The sequence below is a fragment of the Melospiza melodia genome, chromosome 21 (assembly GCF_035770615.1).
Source record: "Melospiza melodia melodia isolate bMelMel2 chromosome 21, bMelMel2.pri, whole genome shotgun sequence".
Taxonomy (NCBI): Eukaryota; Metazoa; Chordata; class Aves; order Passeriformes; family Passerellidae; genus Melospiza; species Melospiza melodia.
The window spans coordinates 13,166,477-13,188,445 of record NC_086214.1 but is presented as its reverse complement, the minus strand read 5'-3'; the positions used below and the strand labels follow the sequence as shown (position 1 = coordinate 13,188,445).

General features: G+C 48.2%; 1 protein-coding gene across 4 annotated transcripts in view; it reads left to right on the top strand.

The window, feature by feature from the left end:
- The window catches only part of ACACA (acetyl-CoA carboxylase alpha), a 99,959-nt gene that overhangs the window by 42,504 nt on the left and 35,486 nt on the right, over positions 1 to 21,969 (top strand). For 3 of the 4 annotated variants that reach the window (XM_063173711.1, XM_063173714.1, XM_063173713.1), the window contains 11 exons: positions 2,007 to 2,150; positions 3,204 to 3,300; positions 4,569 to 4,676; positions 6,977 to 7,033; positions 7,330 to 7,374; positions 9,574 to 9,615; positions 9,952 to 10,167; positions 10,889 to 11,044; positions 13,234 to 13,437; positions 15,894 to 16,049; positions 17,196 to 17,342. In XM_063173711.1, coding sequence (XP_063029781.1) covers positions 2,007 to 2,150; positions 3,204 to 3,300; positions 4,569 to 4,676; positions 6,977 to 7,033; positions 7,330 to 7,374; positions 9,574 to 9,615; positions 9,952 to 10,167; positions 10,889 to 11,044; positions 13,234 to 13,437; positions 15,894 to 16,049; positions 17,196 to 17,342 — 1,372 coding nt within the window. The remainder of the gene's footprint in view (positions 1 to 2,006; positions 2,151 to 3,203; positions 3,301 to 4,568; positions 4,677 to 6,976; positions 7,034 to 7,329; positions 7,375 to 9,573; positions 9,616 to 9,951; positions 10,168 to 10,888; positions 11,045 to 13,233; positions 13,438 to 15,893; positions 16,050 to 17,195; positions 17,343 to 21,969) is intronic. The other variant, XM_063173712.1, reaches the window with a different exon arrangement.

Here is a 21,969-nt window from a genome sequence, read left to right as displayed (position 1 = left end):
CCAGGGTGCCACAGTGACCCCAGGCAGCTCCTCCCAGCCCTCCCTGGTTTCTTGTGCATGGCTTGGGATTTGTCAGGGCTCTTTCACCTCCCTCACACCCCAGATGAATCTACATCTCAAACAGCTGACAGCATGTTTTGTTGTGCTTTGGACACTAATTTTTCCTCCTGTGTCTCAGTTGAGAAGTATTTCTTGTTTTAAATAATAGATGAAAAATGTCTGCTGTCTCTTTGTTCAGTTCCTGCTCTGTGATAGTTTTTGTGTGAGTTGTAAGAATGTACACCAAGGCATGTCCTGAAAAATCCCCCTCTTTCAAAACCTGAATCCCTATTATTTATTGCTGCTTACAAGCCTATTTAGGGAAAAATAGTAAAAATGGGCCTGGAAGTCTCACGGCTCTTAATCAGAGATAAATTGCAGAAACAGAGAGTGACTTTAGGCATGGAGGGCCATTAATCACCCTGCTGATAGTTCAGGCTTGTTGGCACCGGGCTCAGGGCTGGATCTCAGTGGGTTTGGTGTGTGGCAGGGAGGAGATCCCAGCAGGGCTGGCTCAGCCAGGTCCTGGTTCCTCACACAGTGAGCAGCCTCTGCATTTCACAGCTCTGAGGCTCCAGAGTCCATTCCCTGCCTTTCTCCCCCATCTCCTCCAGTTTTGGCAGCAAAATTAACGTGTCCCCAAGCCCAGGGAGAGCCAGGGAGGTCCCTGGGTCTCTTCAGAAGTGTCACCACCTTGCAGGCAGCTCTGGAAGGGAGTCTGAGTTAAGATGAGTCTGCAGTACAGCTCAGAAATTGGTGATAATTACTGCAGAGGAGGCAGAGCCCAACTGTGGTCACCAGAGGAAAGTCCAGTATCTCATTGTGGGAGAAGCTTCTTCTGCCAGTCTTGGCCGTTGCACTGTGAATCTTTAAAAAAATGCAAAAATCACAGAATTGTTGAGGTTGGAAAAGACCTTCATGACCATGGAGTCCAAGCTGTGCCTGATGCCCACCTTGTCATCCATTCCAGAGCACTGAGTGCCACATCCAGCTGTTTGTTGAACAGAAAGGGTGGGAATGAGAGGGTAAGACTCAGTAGAGAACTTTGGACAAGTCACTGTACCGAGCTGCATTTGAGCAGTGAAAATTATAGTCCATATATATTCCATATATATTATGGAATCAGTAAGTTAATACAGCCTGTGTGAAAATGTACTGAATCCTTCAAGTGTCAAATCTCAGAATTGCTGCTGCTTGAGTCATGTTCCACCTGTAAAGCAAAACATAAAGACAGGAGGAGAAATAGGAGGGAAATTCAGTCAGAATTCTCCTGTCATCTCGAGAAATACCTGTTTTAAGGGGTTATAGCGTTATTTGCTGACTCTGGTTGTTTCTGTCATTGAGACAGCATCCAGGGAGGGTGGCACTAGAGCCATGGCAGGGCTCTGGACAGGCTGAACAATCCAGCAGAGATTGCCCATCCAGGGAGGGTGGCACTAGAGCCATGGCAGGGCTCTGGACAGGCTGAGCAGCCCAGCAGGGATTGCCCAGCTGCTGCAGACATCTTTTATGAAAAATCCTTTCCTTAGGATTTTTCCTCCTGAGAAGCTGAGAGGCCTCAGGAACAAAATGTAAACAATGGTTATCTGCTGCTGTAGAGTGCAACAAGTAGATCTTTGACTGGCCCATGTTGGTTGTTTCTAATTAATGGCCAGTCACAGTCAGCTGGCTCTGATAGAGAGCTGAGCCACAAACCTTTGTTATCATTCCTTCTTATTCTATTCTTAACTAACCTTCTGAAGAAACCCTTTCTTCTACTCTTTTAGTATAGTTTTAACATAACCTATATCATAAAATAATAAATCAAGCCTCCTGAAATATGGAGTCAGATGCTCATCTCTCCCCTCATCCTCAGACCCCTGTGAACACCACCACACAACCCAGCCACGCTGCAGAGCGCTGCCCAAACCCGCTGCCGTGCTGTCCCCTGCCCCTGCTGACTGTGCCCTTGCTGCCTTGCTCCTTAGGATGTCCTTCTCCTCCAACCTCAACCACTATGGGATGGCTCACGTGGCCAGCGTCAGCGATGTGCTGCTGGACAACTCCTTCACGCCGCCGTGCCAGCGCATGGGGGGCATGGTCTCCTTCCGCACCTTCGAGGACTTCGTCAGGTGGGTGCCCCCACCTGGGGCCTGGCAGGGCTGGGGGGAGGCTTTGCCAGGCCTACAGTCAGGTTTAGGTGGTCCTTGACGCCAGCAGGGGGCTGTTTGCAGGTCACTAACAGGACAGGACTGCTGGAACGTGCCTTGAGCTGTTTCATGTTCAGCATCAGTCTCGTTATGTGGTGGTGACAATGGGAAGATGCCAGCAGCTCACATCCCACGCAGCAGACAGAGAACTTGATGTTATAACTCACTTGATAAGTTCCTTGACCAATCACACAAAGCAAAAGCACATTGGCAGTATTTTTATCTGTATAGTATATATTCTATATTGACAGTAGTTCTATCCAATCACTATAAGCACAGGTACCTTTGGTTAAACACTGCTTGCTTATTTCAAATACAATACCTGCTTGTAAGCCTTGAAACACAATGCACAGAGCTCCATTATTAAGCTTTAACCTTTCTAATATCTTGCTAGAAAAACTTTTCTGTAGCTTAGAGAGTTATTCTAGACAAGTGTTAATACACAGACCATTGTTCTAGTTGTCTTTGCCTTTCTACAGTTTAAATAATTTTTTTGCTGACCAATCTCATGGCTGCTGCTTAGCTCCAATCACAGTTTGGCTGTATCTAAGGCCTGCCTTTTGCAGCTTTCCCAAACCCCTCTGATTTTGTAGATTCCCACAGTCCTGGGCGTGTTTCCCTGCTTGGATCCCTGCGTGTGGCCCAGGCTGCAGGAGGAGCAGTTTGCACACTGAGGGATCAGCACCCCGGGTTCTGCTGGTTGGGAACGTGCTGGTGTCTCCTGATGCTGTGTGGATGTGTGTGGGGGGCAGTTCTTTGTGCTTCCAACCTTTTGGCACAGGCAAACCCTTCAGCCCACACCCAGGAGGTTCAGACCGATGCTGGCCAGTGCAGACCCTGGTTTGAGGGATTGCCTCCTGATCTTTGAGCCCAGCAGGGAGGGAGCCCTGTCCTGGCAGGGCTGGAGGGGTCAGTGCAGGGTGCTGTGTGTGCTGCAGTGCTGTGGGGCTCACTGCTCCTTCCTCTGTGTCCCAGGATCTTTGATGAAGTCATGGGATGCTTCTGCGACTCTCCCCCGCAGAGCCCCACGTTCCCCGAGGCCGGCCATGCTTCCCTCTATGATGAGGACAAGGTAGGGGTTTGTTTGTTTTTCTGGAAGGTTCTCTGGGGCTGGATGCTCCTCCCTGGCTGAGTGCTGGCAGCAGGAGTTGGGAGCTGTGTGTATTTATGGCTGTGATTTGCCTGCCTGTTCCACAGCAGGTGACTCGGCGTGGGCGGCCGCTCCCAGCTCTGCTCCGCAGCTCAGCTCTTGCTCCCCATGTAAATTTAGTTTATGGCTTTTAGCATCAGCACAATTCCTGGATCCACAGCACCATAACAGAGTTTAAACCCACCATTAAGTCTCCAGACCCTCTCTGTGCACCAGGATGTTGAACTGCATCTTCAGCTGTCTTTGTCCTCTGTCTGACTTGCTGTGTTTCCTGTCTTACAGCCTTCCCAGTCCCCTTAAATCCTGACCCATCCCTCTGCTCTGCCTCTTGGAGCTGTTTTTGGGAGGGAAAGCTGAGTGGAGCCTCTCAGTTTGTGCAGAGATGTGGAGAACAGGTGCAGAGGAGGCAGGTGGTCCCTAATCCATAGGGATGGAAGTCCAGTTTCCCTTAGACACAGGATCTGCTCCACAAGAGTGGGAAGCTCTGCTGGAACACAGCCTGTGTCCAGAACAGGGCTTTGTTTTCCTCTGCTCCATTGATCCTGATGTGTGGAAGCACTGTAGCCTTTTCCAGAACATTACTGTCAACCTTAATGTCCTCAGATCCCTCTCTCGGCATCCCCCTCACCTCACCGAGGTAATTTCCTGTCCAGTCTCAGTTTTTCCCAGTTAATCACAGGCTCCTGGAGGCTGAATTTGTAATTCCTTGGAGCTCAAGTGGAATTGATGTTTCCACATCATTTCATGTTGTTGAAGATACGGAAAGTCACACTGTTTTGCCCCTACACTTTGATTAATTTAATTAACCTTCCTTGATGCCAAAGTCCTCTAGTGTCCTTGTGCTGCATCTGGTAAAGAGAGGCCCTGACCCTGTGCCCTGTCTCATCCTTGAATTCTCCCAAGGAGGCTCCTGTTTGGTGCTTGTGGGCATTGACTTCTGTGAAACTGCAGATTTCTGAGGCTGTCTGGCCAAGAATTTCCCTCTTAGAGTTCCCTGGTGCTCTGCTGAGGTCCTTTCCTCCAGAACATCTCTAAAGCTGGGTTTAGGGAGCCTGTTCTGAGGTGCTCACTGTTAATCACTGCTCCATGGGGATCTGGGAGGTGCTCACCGTTAATTCCTGCTCCATGGGGATCTCAGAGGTGCTCAGTGTTAATTTCCTGCCCCATGGGGATGTTCCCTGTCCTTGCAGAGTGCCCGGGAGGAGCCCATCCACATCCTCAACGTGGCCATCAAAACCGACGGCGACGTGGACGACGACGGCCTGGCTGCCATGTTCAGGGAGTTCACCCAGAGCAAGGTGAGCCCCTCTGTGCACCCCTCTGCCCCTCTGGGGTCTGCAGGACAGCTTGGGGAAGCTCTAACTCTGTGCTCCCTGGCTTTGGCGTGGTGTGGTTTGGTTTCAAAGCACACACACTGCAGTCTCATCCTAAGTTTATCCCCTCTGGAGCCTTCCCACTGCTTTGGGTGCAGCTGCACCTTCCTGAAGGCACCAGGTCATTGTTGCTCCTTCTAATCTGTCAGGCCAGGACTTCTTCCCTTTAGTTTTTGATGGGATGAAAGATTTGGAAGGTTTTAAACACATCAGGTCAATCTTCAGTAACTGTCTCCACACGCTATGAAAAATGGGTTCTGTCCCTTTCCCTGGTGATAAAGTTGTTGGAGGAGCAGCAGAACCATGTAAAGTAGCATTAAAATGTCCTGTATTTGTGTGTTACCATAGTCCTAATGCAATTAAAGTTTATTGCCCTTGTTAGGGTGCTGGAGCATCCACCCTACACAACATTGCTGGCATGAGGAGGAATTCTTTGGCATGTTCTGTTGCTCCTTTCTTAGTGTGGGATGCACCTCAGAGTCCCAAATGTCAGTGCTGGGACAGCCTGGGTTGGGAACAGCCTCCTTGTGTCCACCCTGGGCTCTGCCTGCACCTGCTTTTGTGTGGTGGGAAGAATTCCAGTGGTTTGTGGGGCTGAAATCCCACCAGGAGCTGGGATCCTGGTTTGGGAAAGCTCATTGTATTTCCAGCTTCTCAGTGTGGAATATGGGAACACACCCTGCAGAAAGCAGGGGTTCCAAAATGAGACTGGCACCCACATGGCTTCAGCAGCCTCCTGTCTCTTTAAACAAGGAAAACAATCAAATCCAAGAATTAAAACTAGTTCTGCTTTTCATCTGCTTGATCATGCTCCAGGCGTTTTATGGGAGGGGATAAAAGGAAAGAAATAAAATATATTACCAAAAAAAAAAAAAATCCAAAACCACATTAAACTATCAAATAGGTTGATCCAAATTGTCCAAATAATCTTCCAGTCCCAGCATGTTGTGTGTGGTTTTTTTAATAGAAATTAGGATCATATACTTGTAAATGACTTGTGGAGGAGATTGAGGCAGTCAGTGGAAATGGAGTTTCTCCAGGTGCTGATGGCTAATCGCTCTCTAATAGCTGTGGCCTTGCTGGGAGACCCACATTATTACCATGTAATCAGAATCCTGTTGCTCTGCTGTTATTGTCTGCCACTTGTGGAATTTTAAAAGCAATAACAATTTTTGCTTTTTAAATCATGGCATTATTAAAGTTATTTTCTTCCTCTTGCCATGAATATAGTCACTGCTGCTCATTTCCAAAGGGCTTAACCTTAGTAAAACATCACAGTCTGTGCAGAGAGGGGCTGGTTTGCTCCTGCTTGAGCTGAGCTGTTGTTCCTTCTTTTAAATTGGAAGAGGGAGGAGGAAGGAGAAAAGTTTGAAAAAGTTCAAAAGGCAATGCAGGATATTTCCTGTACAATTCAAAAGGCAATGCAGGATATTTCCTGTACAATTCAAAAGGCAATGCAGGATATTTCCTGTACAATTCAAAAGGCAATGCAGGATATTTCCTGTACATTCAAAAGGCAATCCAGGATATTTCCTGCACTGTTCCAAAGGCAATGGGGGGTATTTCCTGCACTGTTCCAAAGGCAATGCAGGATATTTCCTGCACATTCAAAAGGCAATGCAGGATATTTCCTGTACAATTCAAAAGGCAATCCAGGATATTTCCTGCACTGTTCCAAAGGCAATCCAGGATATTTCCTGCACTGTTCCAAAGGCAATCCAGGATATTTCCTGTACAATTCAAAAGGCAATCCAGGATATTTCCTGCACATTCAAAAGGCAATCCAGGATATTTCCTGTACATTCAAAAGGCAATCCAGGATATTTCCTGCACATTCAAAAGCCAATCCAGGATATTTCCTGCACAATTCAAAAGGCAATCCAGGATATTTCCTGTACGTTCAAAAGGCAATGCAGGATATTTCCTGCACTGTTCCAAAGGCAATGCAGGATATTTCCTGCACGGTTTGGGGGTGGCTCTGCTGCGTTCCTGCCCAGCCAGGCTCAGCCTGAGCTCAGTGCTCTGTGGTTCATCCCCTTCCCTGCTCAGGGGAAGGGATTTGGGGGTTTGTGCTGCCAAAGGAGCAGCAGGTGGGAAATCCTCCCTCCAGGGGAGCAGGGGCTCAGAAGGATCTGCAGAGATTTTCCACTGCACAGAGGGTTCCAGTCTGCTTTAATTGGCCTTTTTCTGCTCTCCAGTCACTGTTTGCACCCTTGTTTTTGCAGAAATCAGTCCTGATTGAGCATGGCATTCGGAGGCTGACGTTCCTCGTGGCACAAAAGGTATTTCCACGTCTCTCCTGATGCTCACACCTCCCTGCTTTCTACATTGGCATCTGACATGGTTTTCCCCCAAATTTAATGCTGTATTTATTGTATTTAGTTCTCTCTTCACTGTTTTTATCCTCTAAAACTCGAGATGGTCTTCATGAATTTGCTTAAGAGAATTAATTTACAATTGTACGCAATCTTGACGCCTCTTGTATTCTTGAATTAATTAATTTTTGATTTTAATCCTAATTGCTAGCTGTCTTCTGCTTTTTTTTTTTCTTCCTATGTGTGTATGTTTCGTTTGTAAGGACTTCAGGAAACAGGTCAACTATGAGGTGGACCAGAGATTCCATGTAAGTAAAAAGGGCCTGGAGCAGGGTGGCATTGCTGCTGCGAGGCCAGGGGACACCCAGGGGGCTCTGGCCTTCTCATTTGGACCTCAGGCAGGCATTTCATGCCCACACCCTGTCAAAGTGAAGAGTTGAAGTGTTTATGTATTGAAGTATTTATAGTATTTATTTGGAAATCTGGCTGCAAACCAGGCTGTGCCCGTGGCATTGAGAGTGTCCCTGGTCACCTGGCTGAGCTCAGGAAGCCACACTGACAGAGATCTCCTTGTGTTCCAGCGGTTCTTGTGTTCCCTTTCTGTTCCAAAGTGCAATTATCAGTGAAACCTTTGTATTTCCTATGTAGTTTGGTGATTCCTTTTGGCCTCTTACTGATTTTAAAACAACTTCGGTCACTGGAGGGACTTGTTAAATTTTGCAGAGTGGTTTTGTGGTGTGGGAAATGTTTGATGCTCTTACTGCTGGGAATTCCTTCTTTCCCCAGGTCTGGGCATGAGTGGGGTCTGGTTTAGGTGGCAATGTCAGGCATAAAGCAGATTTTTGTCTCTTGGGCATCAGTGAGATCTGGTTTAGGTGGCAGTGTAAGGCATAAACCAGATTTTTGTCTCTTGGGTCTCTGCTTTTCAATTCTGGAAGTTGTCAGGAGCCTTTGAAGTGCAAGAAACTCCCCCTGTGCTCAACACAGCTGGTCTGGGAAGGTTTATGAAGGGAAAACAAATCAGCAGAAATAGTGCTTGAACCTGTCACCAAGTGGAATTGCTGCTCACAGCACAGGTACAGAGGTGTCAGTCAGCAGCTTAGGAAACTGGATTTTGTGGAGAGTCTTTTGGGACATTTAGCAGGAAAATCTGGGCTTTAGGTGTGAAAAAGGAAGTTTTGGAGAACAGAATGGGCGCTGAAAAATGGGAGTTGCTGAGTAAGTGCTGTGGGACGTGCCAGAGGTCAGAAAGGAGGCACAGAACAGAGAGAACCATCCCAAGCTCTGCCTGCACCCTCAGTGTGGGCTCACCTGGCTGCAGAGTTTGTGGAGCACCTGGGAGCTGCTCTGTCACTCTGTCCTTGCTGTCTGCTGCCCCAGCCCCTTCATTACTGGACCAACCATTAACTTAGCCAGGCCTGGGCTCAGGTTTGTTTTTGTTTTAATTACAGTCTATATAATTAGTTCCCAGCATGTTGAGGTAATAGAGAGTTGCTCCAGCAAGCTTCCAATTTCCTCATCTCATTAGGTTTTTAACGTGATTATTAGTATAATAATCAACTCTGATGATTTCTGGTGCAGCTCCTCGCGTTCTGCAGTTTGCAGGGTGTCTTGATTGGCTAATTTAGGCAAATTATTTTGATTGTCTTGATGATGGTTGGTTGATTAGAACACAGCAGGGGTATAATTCTTCTGCCTAGGAAATGGAGCACTCTTTTGGATTTTGGTAGCAGGGCACTGAGGATTTTTGTGTGTGTGCACATCTAATTATGATATTTGCCCAGCACACCAGTGAGGTGCCCTGGAAGCAATTCCATTAGTGGTGGAATGAGCCTGGAGATGGTGGGAGAAGCTGGCAGCATGCAGGGGGGGACAGGTAGGAGGGATGGGGAGAAGCCAGCAAACATGGAAGAGGTTTTCTCTTAGATGAGGCTCACAGACAATTGATGTATTGAGTGAGCCTGGATTTTTAGGCAGCATTTCTTGTACCACTGCTTATTTTGGAAGGGTTGCATTGCAAGTCCCAGCTGCTTCATACAGGAGAACAATTTGATTGCAAGTCCCAGTTTTCCTTGGGAAGAGAGTATTTCTGGCAGTAATGGTATGGAGAGAGCTGTGGAATAAGATCATTGTTGTGTGTACATCTGTGTCCATAACAGAGCGTTCCTATCACTCCAGACATTTCCACTGGAATTTTAATCATAACAGACCTAGAAAAAGTTTCCCTCTACTGTCTGGACACTTTTGTTATCTGTTAATAACTGACAATAACAATCTAAAGCCAATCAAGCAGCCTCTTCTGCATTAGTGAGGGCAGGTTTGAGCTGCCTCTGCTGTCCTGAAGGTGATTTGGTTTTCCACCCCCTTTGTGATGTTGGGAAGTGGCTGGGAACAGCTTGTGTCACCTGCTGTGCTGGGGTGCTGCCCCAGGAGTGGCCTGGGAGCACTCTGGGCACCTCAGTGCTTGCTTTGGGGACACTAACACTGCTGTTTTCATTTTCAAACAGAGGGAGTTCCCCAAGTTCTTCACCTTCCGTGCCCGGGATAAGGTGAGTTGGATGTTCTTAATACTTGTCTCCAAGTGTTGGCTCGGAGTTGCATGCAGTGATTCACTGCTCAGAAGCAGGACAAAACCTTCTGGTTTCTGTGGAAAAGAAGGTTTTTTTGAGGGGGGTGGGCTTGAGAACTTGCTGCCCTGCAATTTGTGTTATTCAACAATTTCACAGCTCCCAGTGCTGTGTGAGATGGAAGCATCTGGGTTGGATTTGTTTGAATTTTTAGAGTTTGAGTTAAATATGAAATTTCACAAGGGGCGTTGTGGGGTTCTTCCCTGAGTGTTTCACCTCTCCAGTGCCCTCTTTCCCCCCTGTGCTGTGTCCCTGCAGTTTGAGGAGGACAGGATCTACAGGCACCTGGAGCCTGCCCTGGCCTTCCAGCTGGAGCTGAACCGCATGAGGAACTTCGACCTGACGGCCATCCCCTGTGCCAACCACAAGATGCACCTCTACCTGGGGGCTGCCAAGGTGGAGGTGGGCACAGAGGTCACAGACTACAGGTTCTTCGTCAGGGCCATCATCAGGCACTCGGACCTGGTCACCAAGGTGGGTTTGTGCCCGTGCAAGGCTGTGGGTGAAGGCAGGGTCACCCTGGGGAGCTGCAGGAGCCAAAAGGGACCATTCCCTGTGTGGAGGGCTGGGGTGGTGCCCTCTCCTTGCTGGTGCTGCTCTCAGAACCAGCCCTTTGGAGTTGCTGTGCTCCAGGGAGATTTTTCAGGGCCCAAGATGAGAGTCATAAATCCTTAGATCTTGAGGCAACACTGGCTTGCCCTGTGTGGTTTCAGATTTACTGTGAGCTAAAGGAGGGCACAGGGCAGCCAGGGGTGGGACCCAGGCACTGGGAGCACTGGCTCTGTGCTGGGGATGGATCTGCTCCAGGGCTGCACGTGGGGTTTGTCCCCTCCATCCCACCCTCCTGCAGCTCTCCAAACTGTGGAGAATTCCTCTCCATCCCACCCTCCTGCAGCTCTCCAAACTGTGGAGAATTCCTCTCCATTTTCCCCTCCGTCCCACCCTCCTGCAGCTCTCCAAACTGTGGAGAATTCCTCTCCATTTTCCCCTCCATCCCACCCTCCTGCAGCTCTCCAAACTGTGGAGAATTCCTCTCCATTTTCCTCTCCATCTCACCCTCCTGCAGCTCTCCAAACTGTGGAGAATTCCTCTCCATCTTCCTCTCCATCCCACCCTCCCGCAGCTCTCCAAACCTTGCTTTCTGGGGCAGTGGTTTGTGAGCCAGAACTCAGTGTTTTGTTGGCACTCCTGGCAGGAAGCCTCCTTTGAGTACCTGCAGAACGAGGGTGAGCGTTTGCTGCTGGAGGCCATGGACGAGCTGGAGGTGGCCTTCAACAACACCAACGTGCGCACGGACTGCAACCACATCTTCCTCAACTTCGTGCCCACCGTCATCATGGACCCCTCCAAGGTGGGACCTCCAGCCCAGCTCGTCCTTCCAGGGCTTCACTTGTCAGAAATAAAATGTTTTCTAATCATAGAATCATGGAGTGGTTTGGGTGGAAGGGACCTTAAAGCTCATCCTGTTCCAACCCTGACACCTTCCACTGTCCCAAGCCCCATCCAACCTGTCCTTGGACACTCCCAGCCTTTGCCAGGTCCTCTCCACTCTCATAATCAGGAATTCCTTCCCAATATCCCACCCATCCCTGCCCTCTGGCACTTTAAAACCGTTTTGTTGTGCAGCTCAGCTCCACTGTGTAAACTGAGGGACAATTGTTGGAAATATGTTTTGTATTTGAAACCAAACCTATTTTTTCATTGTGTGTTTGAGGTAAACAGTTTTAATAAGGAAGCAGGTCTTCTGTTTGTTGCAAAAGTTGAGATTCCATCCAAATAAAACATGAGCTAAATTAGGAGCTTAAAAAGAATCTGTAAATTCAGCTACAAAAGTGCCTCATTTTCAGTCTCTGGTGCAAAACCACAGAGATGAACGTTATAAATAAATGAACATTAAATTTTGTAGATGCACAAGTGAAAGTGTTCAGGCATAAGGGATGTTTGTGGCAAGCAGAATCACCACAAAACAAGTCCCAGTCCCAAGCCCAGGCTGAATTTAGCTGGAAATCAGCATTCAGTTCATGAGTACCCAAAGATGAGAGCTGACCTTTCCTGAGGAGAGCAGCCGAAAGTTAGAAAGATGAATTTGGTATCAAAATAACTCTCTCTTGCTTGCTGACTTTTAAATCATGATTAAAAATTGGTGGCTTAAATCCCTTTTGGATGAGCCTTTCCTGGTGCATCCAGAGCTGTTGGTTCCCAGGAAGTTCAGAAGAAGCTGGAATATTCACCCCTCAAAGTTGGGCTGCCCTCAGTTACAAACCATGACTTTTCCTTGAGCTGCTGTGCAAAAGAGACTTTTTTTGGGAAAAATGCTTAAGCCAGCCTATAAATTGCCTTCTTTTAATATGTGCTTTGCCCACAGTGGTATTTTATAAAGTTTAATAGAAGAGCAGAAGGCCCAGCTCCAAGTGGTAATTGCTTTGTTGATTTAAAGCTCCGTGCAGGCAGTGAAATGTGATTATTGTGCATACAAGGGCTACAAAACTGCTTGCCAAGGATTTGGCTTCCCTGGATTCTGTAGCTCCCAGGTGTGAGCAGTGCCTGTGCAGGGGAGGCAGGGGCTACCTGTGCTGGGGTGGACTGTGCTGGTTGGGCTTGATGATCACCAAGATCTTCTACAACTTAATGATTCTGTGTGCCATGAGGAAGCAGGGATGTGAATCCAGCACTGTCCCACTACATCAATCCCCAGGTGGAGTTCCTGCGTGTCTCAAGGCTTAGGATGAGGAGGGACAGGGTCACCAAGGTGCTGCCACTGCACTGGGCACACTGTGCTGATGTGTGGTGCTTCTTCACCACCTCGGAGCCGTGGGAAGAGAGGGACGCAGAGCAGTGATGGATCCAGGAGGAATCCCAGAATGGTTTGGGTTGGAAGGGACCTTAGAGCCCCTGGCACAGGCAGGGCCACCTCCCAGCCCTGCTGAGGAAGTCTCAGAGCCCTGCTGAGGAAGGTTTTTCCCCCTTTTCCCCCTTTCCCCCCCTGTGTGCAGATCAAGGAGTCGGTGCGCTCCATGGCGAGGCGCTACAGGAGCCACCTCCAGGAAGAATCCCAGAATGGTTTGGGTTGGAGGGGACCTTAGGGCCCATGTCACTGCACCCTGGCCCAGTCAGGGCCATCTCCCAGCCCTGCTGAGGAAGGCTTTTCCCCCTTTCCCCCCTGTGCAGATCAAGGAGTCGGTGCGCTCCATGGTGATGCGCTCCATGATGGTGCACTGTGGCAACTGCCTCTGAAAGAATGCCAGAATGGTTTGGGTTGGAAGGGACCGTAGAGCCCCTGGCCCAGGCAGGGACACCTCCCAGCCCTGCTGAGGAAGGCTTTTCCCCCTTTCCCCCCTGTGCAGATCAAGGAGTCGGTGCGCTCCATGGTGATGCGCTCCATGATGATGCGCTATGGCAACTGCCTCTGAAAGAATGCCAGAATGGTTTGGGTTGGAAGGGACCGTAGAGCCCCTGGCCCAGGCAGGGACACCTCCCAGCCCTGCTGAGGAAGCCTCAGAGCCCTGCTGAGGAAGGCTTTTCCCCTTTGCCCCCGTGCAGATCGAGGAGTCGGTGCGCTCCATGGTGATGCGCTACGGCAGCCGCCTGTGGAAGCTGCGCGTCCTGCAGGCCGAGCTGAAGATCAACATCCGCCTGACGCCCACGGGCAAGGCCATCCCCATCCGCCTCTTCCTCACCAACGAGTCGGGCTACTACCTGGACATCAGCCTCTACAAGGAGGTGACAGACTCCAGGACGGGCCAGGTGCGTGCCTGAGGATGCAGGGCTGGGTGGGACCGTCAGGACGGGGATGTGCTCCTTCCTCTGTGGGCTGTGGTGTTTCCAGGGAATCGTGGAATGGTTTGGGTTGGGAGGCACCCTGGAGCTCATCCCATTCCAACCCCCTGCCCTGGGCATGGATGTTGGGGTCCTGGGTGCTGGGAATTTTAAACTTTCTGTGCTGAAGGGCACAAGAAAATGGAGGCAGTGCAGTGATGAAGTGGCACATCCTCACACGGACGCCTTCCACTAGACCAGGTTGCTTCAAGCCCCATAATACATTTTAATTTAACACAAAATTGTCGCTCAGCTTAGCCAAAGGAAGGAGAATGAAAAGATAAACTTGCAGCAGCAGATGTGAAAATGTGCGCAGTTAAATCAGTCAGGATTTCTGGTTGTTTTGTGCCCTCAGTCATTTGGGCAGCTGTTTTCCCCAACAGTTTTCCTCAGAGTGTTCAAAAAATACTAGAAGAGGAATCACTGCTGATGCTCATCCTGTAGGTTGTAATAAAAAATATTATTAATTGTACATTTTTCTGAGTAGATAGAAGAAAATGTGTGAACATGTCCTTTAAATTCTAAAGATATAAGGGATGACCTGGGCAGGAAGATGTAAAATTATGGAAGGTGCTTTTATATCATTTTTCTGAAGCGTAATGGGCTCTTTTGGAATGGTTGTGGCTGTTGTGGTATTTCTGTTTTCTGTGGTGTGGGAACAGTGTGGTTAACTGCAATACCTACATATGCTAAAATCCATGGAGCATGGGATGCATGGAAAATATTTAAATAGAGAAATGTTTACATCTCCCTCTGTAATCATCTCTGTGCCAGGCAGGAGAAGCAGCAGAATAAATCACTTGGGCGCTGTGAATGTAGCACACAAAGTGCTGAGTCACCTTTCTCCCCCTTTTTCCATTTAATTTTTCCAGTGCTGGCCGTGGAGTCCATCCAGCTCTGAGATCCCAGAGCAGATAGTGTCAGTGTGTTTTACCTCATTCCTGCCTTTGAGGGGAGATGAGGAAAGAAAAGAACATTTTAATAATCTCCAGCAGCTCAGCTTAACCCTTGAGTTGGGTTGTGGTTGAAGGTCACAAGTGAACTCTGAACTGATGAGCTTTGTTATTTAAAGCTTGGGGAATGGGCTCCTGTGGGCGTGTGAGGCTTTAGCTGCTTTCCAGTATTAAATTTGATTAGTTTTCCAGAATATTAACCACATTTTAGTAAAAAAATATACTGGTATTTTTAGGAAGCTTCCCCCTCATGATGGAGGTTTATAGGGCGAGTTCAGATCTGGGGATTTTTTTCCTATGTTTCCAGAGGGTTCTTTTAAACTTAGAGAAATCTTTCAAAAAAAATCATATATTACTGATATGCTGGGTACTTTCCTGACTTCTGAAGAATGGGAGGATGGCTTCATGGTGACAGAATGACCCTGATCTCTTGTTTCTCAGTAGTGATAAGTGGTGATGCTCAGCAGACTTCTCCAGTTCCCTTCAGAGCTGCTGTGGAGCTTCCCAGAGATTTAAGGAGAATTTCCAAGTGCAGATCCTGGCAGATCCCAAGACAGGCATTGCCACAAACACTCATTACCCTGAACAAATGCTTCTCCCATTAAAGAAGCTGCCTCCCAAATCAATGTTTGTGCAGCCTGAAGAGAGCATAAACTGCTGGTTTTATCTAAAATAAAAATAGGCTTTACTGAATTTTGTGTAACTCTTCAATTAATTCCTCTTCAATTAGCCAAATTCTGTGAAACACATCCCGATCGTGTCCTCTCTGCCAGGTGTGGCCCTGTTAAACAGGATTTGGGTTGTTTAAGGTGTTTTTATCCCATTTTTATCTCCTCCTGTTTCTCCCTTGGAAAGCTTCCCTTCCAAGTCCTGCCTGCTCAGAATATATAGTGCCACGAAGCACAGCAGTTGATAATTCATGTTGCTACTCTGGGAAAATCTTTTAGACTTAAAATATCAGAACTTCAAGCCCCATGACATATGCAAGTCCTGACCCGGCAGGCGGGCGCAGCCGCGGATGCCCATCCGTAAATAACGGAGCTCTCCTGGCTGCTGCCAGCATCCCTGGGCACAGGCAGGGCTCAGGGAGCTGCTGGGCACCGGGGGCTCCTCTCAGGGCTCAGGGAGCTGCTGGGCACGGGGGGCTCCTCTCAGGGCTCAGGGAGCTGCTGGGCACCGGGGGCTCCTCTCAGGGCCCAGTTTGTGCTGGGGAAGTGGCTCTGGGTGCTCTGGGCTCCGCGGGGATGGGCGGTGAGCGTGGGATGGTGCAGTGACGGTGCTGAGGTGTCCCCAAAGGGCAGCAGTGAGCGATGGAGCCCTGGCTGTGCCAGCCTTGCAGAGGGCAGGCACGAGCAGGCTGGAGCAGCCTGGGGGCTTTGCTGAGGGCTGGGTCAGCTCAGTGTTCAGAACCGCCCCTGGTTTGTCCTGCAGATCATGTTCCAGGCGTATGGGGACAAGCAGGGACCGCTCCACGGGATGCTGATCAACACTCCCTACGTGACCAAGGACCTGCTGCAGTCCAAGAGGTTCCAGGCACAGACCTTGGGGACATCCTATGTCTATGACATTCCTGAGATGTTCAGGCAGGTGAGTGTTCCTTGGACTCTCCTTGGTGCTTCTGTCTTTGCCATCCTCATTGCTGGGGGAGCCTGGAGTGGCTGCCAGTGGTCCCCAGGGATTATCAGCTGTGGCTTGAGTCTATTTTCAATGAAATTAGGATAAACTGGAGTTCCATCAATGGGTCAAACAGTGAAACATAAACCATGTCCCCTCTCTTGTTGCTGTTTGTTTCCCCATGTTGTCATTTGCCCTTCCTAGGAGGCATTTCTGATTTGCTGGGTTCTATCCCAAACCACCTCATCCACATTTCACTTTGGGTGAAACTGTTTCACAACTCCAATCCCAGAGCAGGTGCTGTCCCTGGAGTACTGTCAGTCACACTGGCAGGAGAGGGATATTTCAGGGTGCCCTGAGTTGGGAACAGCCCCAAATTCTGCTGGGAATAGCACACTGGAGTAGATCGAAATATAAAGATTAACATAGATATTTATGTTATATACAATATAATGTTATATTTATGTTGTATATATATTACGTAGATATGTATGTTATATGCAATATAACGTTATATTTACAATATATTTACAACAATATAACAATATATACGATATAATGTAAATATAACTTGCATAATATATTATATAATGTAAATATTTATATTTAAATTATTATATTTATATTATCTATATCTATATTATATTTATACTATGTTATATAACTATGTTTATATTATTATGCTATTTCATAACAATATTATTATATTAATATAATATGATTATAGTTATAATACTATTAATGTAAATATTATTAAGTAGATTGAAATATAAATATGACATAGATATGTATGTTATATACAATATAACGTTACATATATGATATATATGATATAATGTCAATATAACTTGTGTTATATACGATATGTAAATATTTATATTTAAATTATTATATTTATATATAATATAAATATATATTATTAATTATATCTATATTATATTCATATTATGTAATATAACTATATTTATATTATACTATTATATAGCAATATTATTGTATTAATATAATATTATTATATTTATGATACTGTTAATGTAAATATTAAGCAGATTGAAATACAAATATTGAATATAAACATTTGTGGGTGGCATTGCTAACGAGGGTTTCTCCTGCCCCCAGTCTCTGATCAAGCTGTGGAACTCCATGAACGAGCACGCCGTCCTGCCCCCAGCGCCGCTGCCCTCGGACATCCTGACCTACACGGAGCTGGTGCTGGATGACCAGGGCCAGCTCGTGCACATGAACAGGCTGCCAGGAGGAAACGAGGCAAGTGCCCCTTCCCTGCCTGCTGCTGCTCCCTCCCTGCCCCTCAGCACCCCGTGCCTTGGGCTGGGTTTGGCCATTGGAATGAGAATTTACCGGCCGGGCACAGAATCTATCCCTTCAGCCTCTCACAGATGGAATCTCACTCCTGAAAATGAGATTTTTGTTTCATTAAAAATTAATGCCTTCCCTACAATGGGTATTTTAACTTCCCTAGTAAATGATGGTTCCATTTCAAACCTGTGCCTATGCTGGGCTTCTTTCATAATTAAAAAATGCTCATTCAGCTGTTCCAGGTAACTGGGGTTTGTGTTTGAGCAAAATGTGTTTTACAAGACTAAATAGAAATATTTTCATTTGCTGAGAAAAACCCTAACCACAGAAACATCTGTTTTATGCTTCCATTTCCATCCTCCCCACACTGTGTGGCACCTCCCACTCTAGAGCAGGATTTACTCAAGGGTTACAACTGAGTTGATGCTGGGGGTCACTCCTGGAGCTCGAGCAGGAGACTTTGCTGCCATGGTGGGGTTTTGCTGGGTGCAAAAAAATTTCAGCTTTGGAATGACTGCAGAGTAAAGAGAACCACTAGAAGATGTGGTGGTTATTTTTGTGGGAATTAGTAAGCGAATGTTCTAAAGTAATTTCAATTTGAACAGCCTTAAGTGTTGGTATAATTTATTTTTTTCTTGATGTTGTTGAACTGTATTTTCCTAAAATCACAGCTTAAGGTTTGCAAAGGCTCTGTTAAACCCATCAGGGTAGGGATGCAAGGAAACGGAGGTTTTCCTCACCATTTCCTGCATGCATCTTGTCAGGGGGGAAGGTTTGGAACAGGATTTTTGCTAATTACCCCTGATGGTGTCCGTGGGGTCGCTGCGGCCTTGTCTTCTGCTGGACTGGAGCAGAAGTGTTTGAACTGCTCTGATTAAAGCTGGAATGAGCTGTTGCCTGTTCCCAGGGCAGGCTGGGGCTGCTGGGGAGCCCTGTGCCATCATCTTTCTCTCCTTCCCTGCTCTCATTCAGCGCTGGAGTGGATGGTGGCTGGGGAAATAGCAAAGTCCCTCAGGGACGTCGCTCTGTTCTTGCTGAAATTACAAGCACAGAGCTGCCTGGGCATGAGCATGTAGTGTTTACTCTGCCAGTATGAATACAAATAGTCTTATTATACGAGATTCTGTACCCAAAGACCACCAAAAAAAAAAAAATTAGGAGATTTATTTTAACCCTTGGTTGTGCTCGGTCTGCGAAGAAATCACATGGCTGTTGTGGTGTGTGTGCAGTGTTGGTATTTAAATTAATCTGATCTGATGTGATCTATCAAATGTTTTCTTGTAGAGGCTGTGGGCTCCCCATCCCTGGCAGTGTCCCAGGCCAGGCTGGATGGGCTTGGAGCAGCCTGGGACAGTGGAAAATGTCCCTGCCGTGGCAGGGGTGGCACTGGGTGGGCACTGAGGTCCCTCCAACTCTGAGTCTGTGCCCCAGACATCCAGAGCTGGTCCCAGTGAGCTGGCTGACAGGTGAAATAGGAACTTCTCAGGGAAATGTGAGATTTTTATTATTATTTTTCTTTCTTGCCAGCAAAAGGTGCTGGTTCTCTGAATTCAAACTCATTGAAGAGATTGCCCATTGTGTTTTCTAGTAAAGAGGAGATGTCTGCTGGGAATTGCTGTCTGTGGTAAAGGTTGTTGTTGCTGGGTACATCCAGGTTCCTGCTCTCCTTGTTTTGGATCAGAGGCTCAGAGCTAGTCCCACATTGCAGTGGGGGCCTGGCACTGGGGGATCAGGGCTTGGCCTTCCTGACAGGTGCATTTCCTCCGTGTCCAAAGGGGTCAAGACACCCCTGCTGTTCCAGCATTCAGCTGAGCTGAGTGCCCTGAGAGTCTGAGCTGATGGGAGGAATTGAGAAAGCAGCAGAAAATCAGGAGATGTGTGGGCAGCCAGGGCTGCAGTCCCTGCTCTGACAGGAGCTCCAGCCTGGGCTCTCCCTGTCCTCACAGAGCTGGCCAGCAGCATTTTGGGCAATAATCTGTGTTTTCAGGACAATCTGGAGGTCTCAGGGCTTCTCCCAATCCCAGAGGTTTTCCTGGTAGCTCAGGACCACTCCCCTTGCCCACCACACCATTGCAGTAATTAGCTCTTTGCTGTGGTCTCAACAAAGAGGCCAGGGAATTAATGGACTGTGAAAATACAAGTTGCTCTTTATTGCTATACTGCTGTGGGTGCTCCAGAGCAGAGGGTCCCAGTCCTTGTGCTGCTGCCCTTGGGGCACAGCACCATCACTACAGGGCCTTTTCCATCCTCTGACCATCCAGAGGACACCTCCTCTTCCACTTTGTCACAGAATCCCAGACTGGTTTGGGTTGGAAGGACCTTAAACCTCATCCTGTTCCACCCCTGCCGTGGGGCTGTGCTGAAATGGGGAATTCTCTGAAAGGGCTGGGAATTGGTGAGCACAGAGCAGTTCAGGAGTGTCTCCACCACTGTGTAAATCACCGTGCTGGAGACAAGACCTGGAGCACAGTGCCACCCCCTCCAAAGCCCAGGGCTTTGTTCCCCAGATTAGCATATTAGCACAAATCTCAGTGTGAAAAGGTAATTCCCTCAGCCCCTTGCAGAACTCAATATATTCCTTGTCAGTCCTGAGCCAGGCATTGGGATGCTTTTCTATAGCACTTTATGTATTTTGACTACAATTTCCCCTGATCCTCTGGCACCAGGAAAGCACCAGCTGCTGATAAGAGCCAACTAATCTTCAAGGACAAGGAGAAAGTGATGTAAGGAGGGCCTGCAGCAACACCCCACATCCCCCTTCATCCCTCTGCTGCCTCTGCCCATGGAAAATGTCATTTTCCCCACTGGCACTAGATGTCACAGTTTTTCCTCCTCAGCAGCACGAGGATCAGAAATAATCCACAATCACCGCTGCTGGCTGGAGCTTGGGCTGCTGCACCTTCCCTGGCTAGCTGGGGAGGTTTGGCCAGGGGAAATTTGGGATGGCAGAGGGCTCCTGGAACGCTGCTCTGGTGGCTTCCCACATTGCCAGAGGCAGGAAGGTGTAGCTAATGCATTTTATACAAGCACAGCTTCATCGCTGAGCTGCATGTTCTGCTTTGTCACCCCCTGCTCCTGCATTTTATGGTAGGCACAGGGAATTAAAACAGCAGCCAGAGCCGCACATTTCTTGGAGGGTTTTCAAATCCCCCAAATCCTTCCAGGAGCAGGGATGGGAGAGGTGGCACAGTTTTATTCTCTTGCTCATGCAGATGTTTGAACAGGTGTATGTGGCTGGCATGGATACAGGAATGTTCTTGCCCACAGGAAAGCCCCTGATGAAGGCTGTGTGTTGCTCTCTGTCATGTATCTTTACCATCTGTAACCTCAGGAGGAATTTCCCCATGGAAAGGGTGGCCAGGCACTCGAAGGGTGGTTTGGAGTCCCCATCCCTGGAGGTGTCCAAGGAACGATTGGATGTGGCACTCTGGTCTGGGTGACCAGGTGGGGATGGGTCACAGGTTGGGCTCGATGATCTTGGAGGTGTTTTCCAAACCTGGGTGGTTCAGGGGCTCTGTGACACCTTTCCCTGAGCTCTTGGTGTCACGCTGGAGCTGTTCCCTGCCATTGCTCAGATCGTGCCAGCGTGCTTGGCTGGGCTGCCACCAGCACGCTTGGGTTGCTGAGGGACACCTTTTCCAGAGCCAAGAAGGAATCCTGGCTTTTGGCACTCCACCCTTGTCAAGGCACGGAGCTGGAATGCCTCTGGCAAGCCATGTGCACTCTGCCCTTTTCCTGGGAGCTGGTTCCTGCTCCAGATAAAAATTCAAAAGCTCTGCACAGTGTAAGTGCAGAGAGTCACTCTTTTAGATCTGAACTTCCAGGCAGCAGATTCAAATGTTGAAATGCCAAAATTGCTGCATCTGCACCAAGTAAATACCCACTTTCATCTTTCCAAATTTGGATGTGAATGGATAAAATGAAGCCTGGCCTTCAGTCCCCAGGCTCAGCACCATCCTGTAGTGAGGGAAATGGAATAAACCAGCACTGATCTCTTCTCTCTGGTGTCCAGTAACAGGACCTGAGGGAGCAGCTGGAGCTGTGCCAGGGGAAGGTTTAGGTTGGATATCTGGAAAAGGTTCTTTCCCCAGAGTGTGGTGGAGCACTGAACAAGCTCCCCAGGGAGTGGTCAAGGCTGCCAGAGCTCCAGGAGTGTTTGGACAATGCTCTCGGGGATGCGCAAGGTGGGATTGTCAGGATGTCTGTGCAGGGCCGTGAGTTAGACTGGATGATCCCTTCCAGCCCAGGATATTCCGTGAATCTGCTGGCTGTGCTTCTGCAGGAATTACAGAACCTGCCAGAGAGAGGCTGCAAAGCTCCCTGTCCCCAGCTGGCAGTGGCATTGGCTCCCTCTGCTCGGAGGGAGCCTGGGATCGGCTCCTTCCCGCTCCCCTCGGAGCCTGCTGTCAACAGCTCTGCCTGCCACCGGCAGTCAATTTGGAACTGCATCAGTGTGTGTATTACTGTTCCCATCGATAGTGCAATTAATGTTGAAGTCAATTTTGGTGTTAATTTTAGGCCATGATTAGTGTTGACACTGGGTGTCAAACGAGCGGCGTTTACGAGCGCCGGGGAA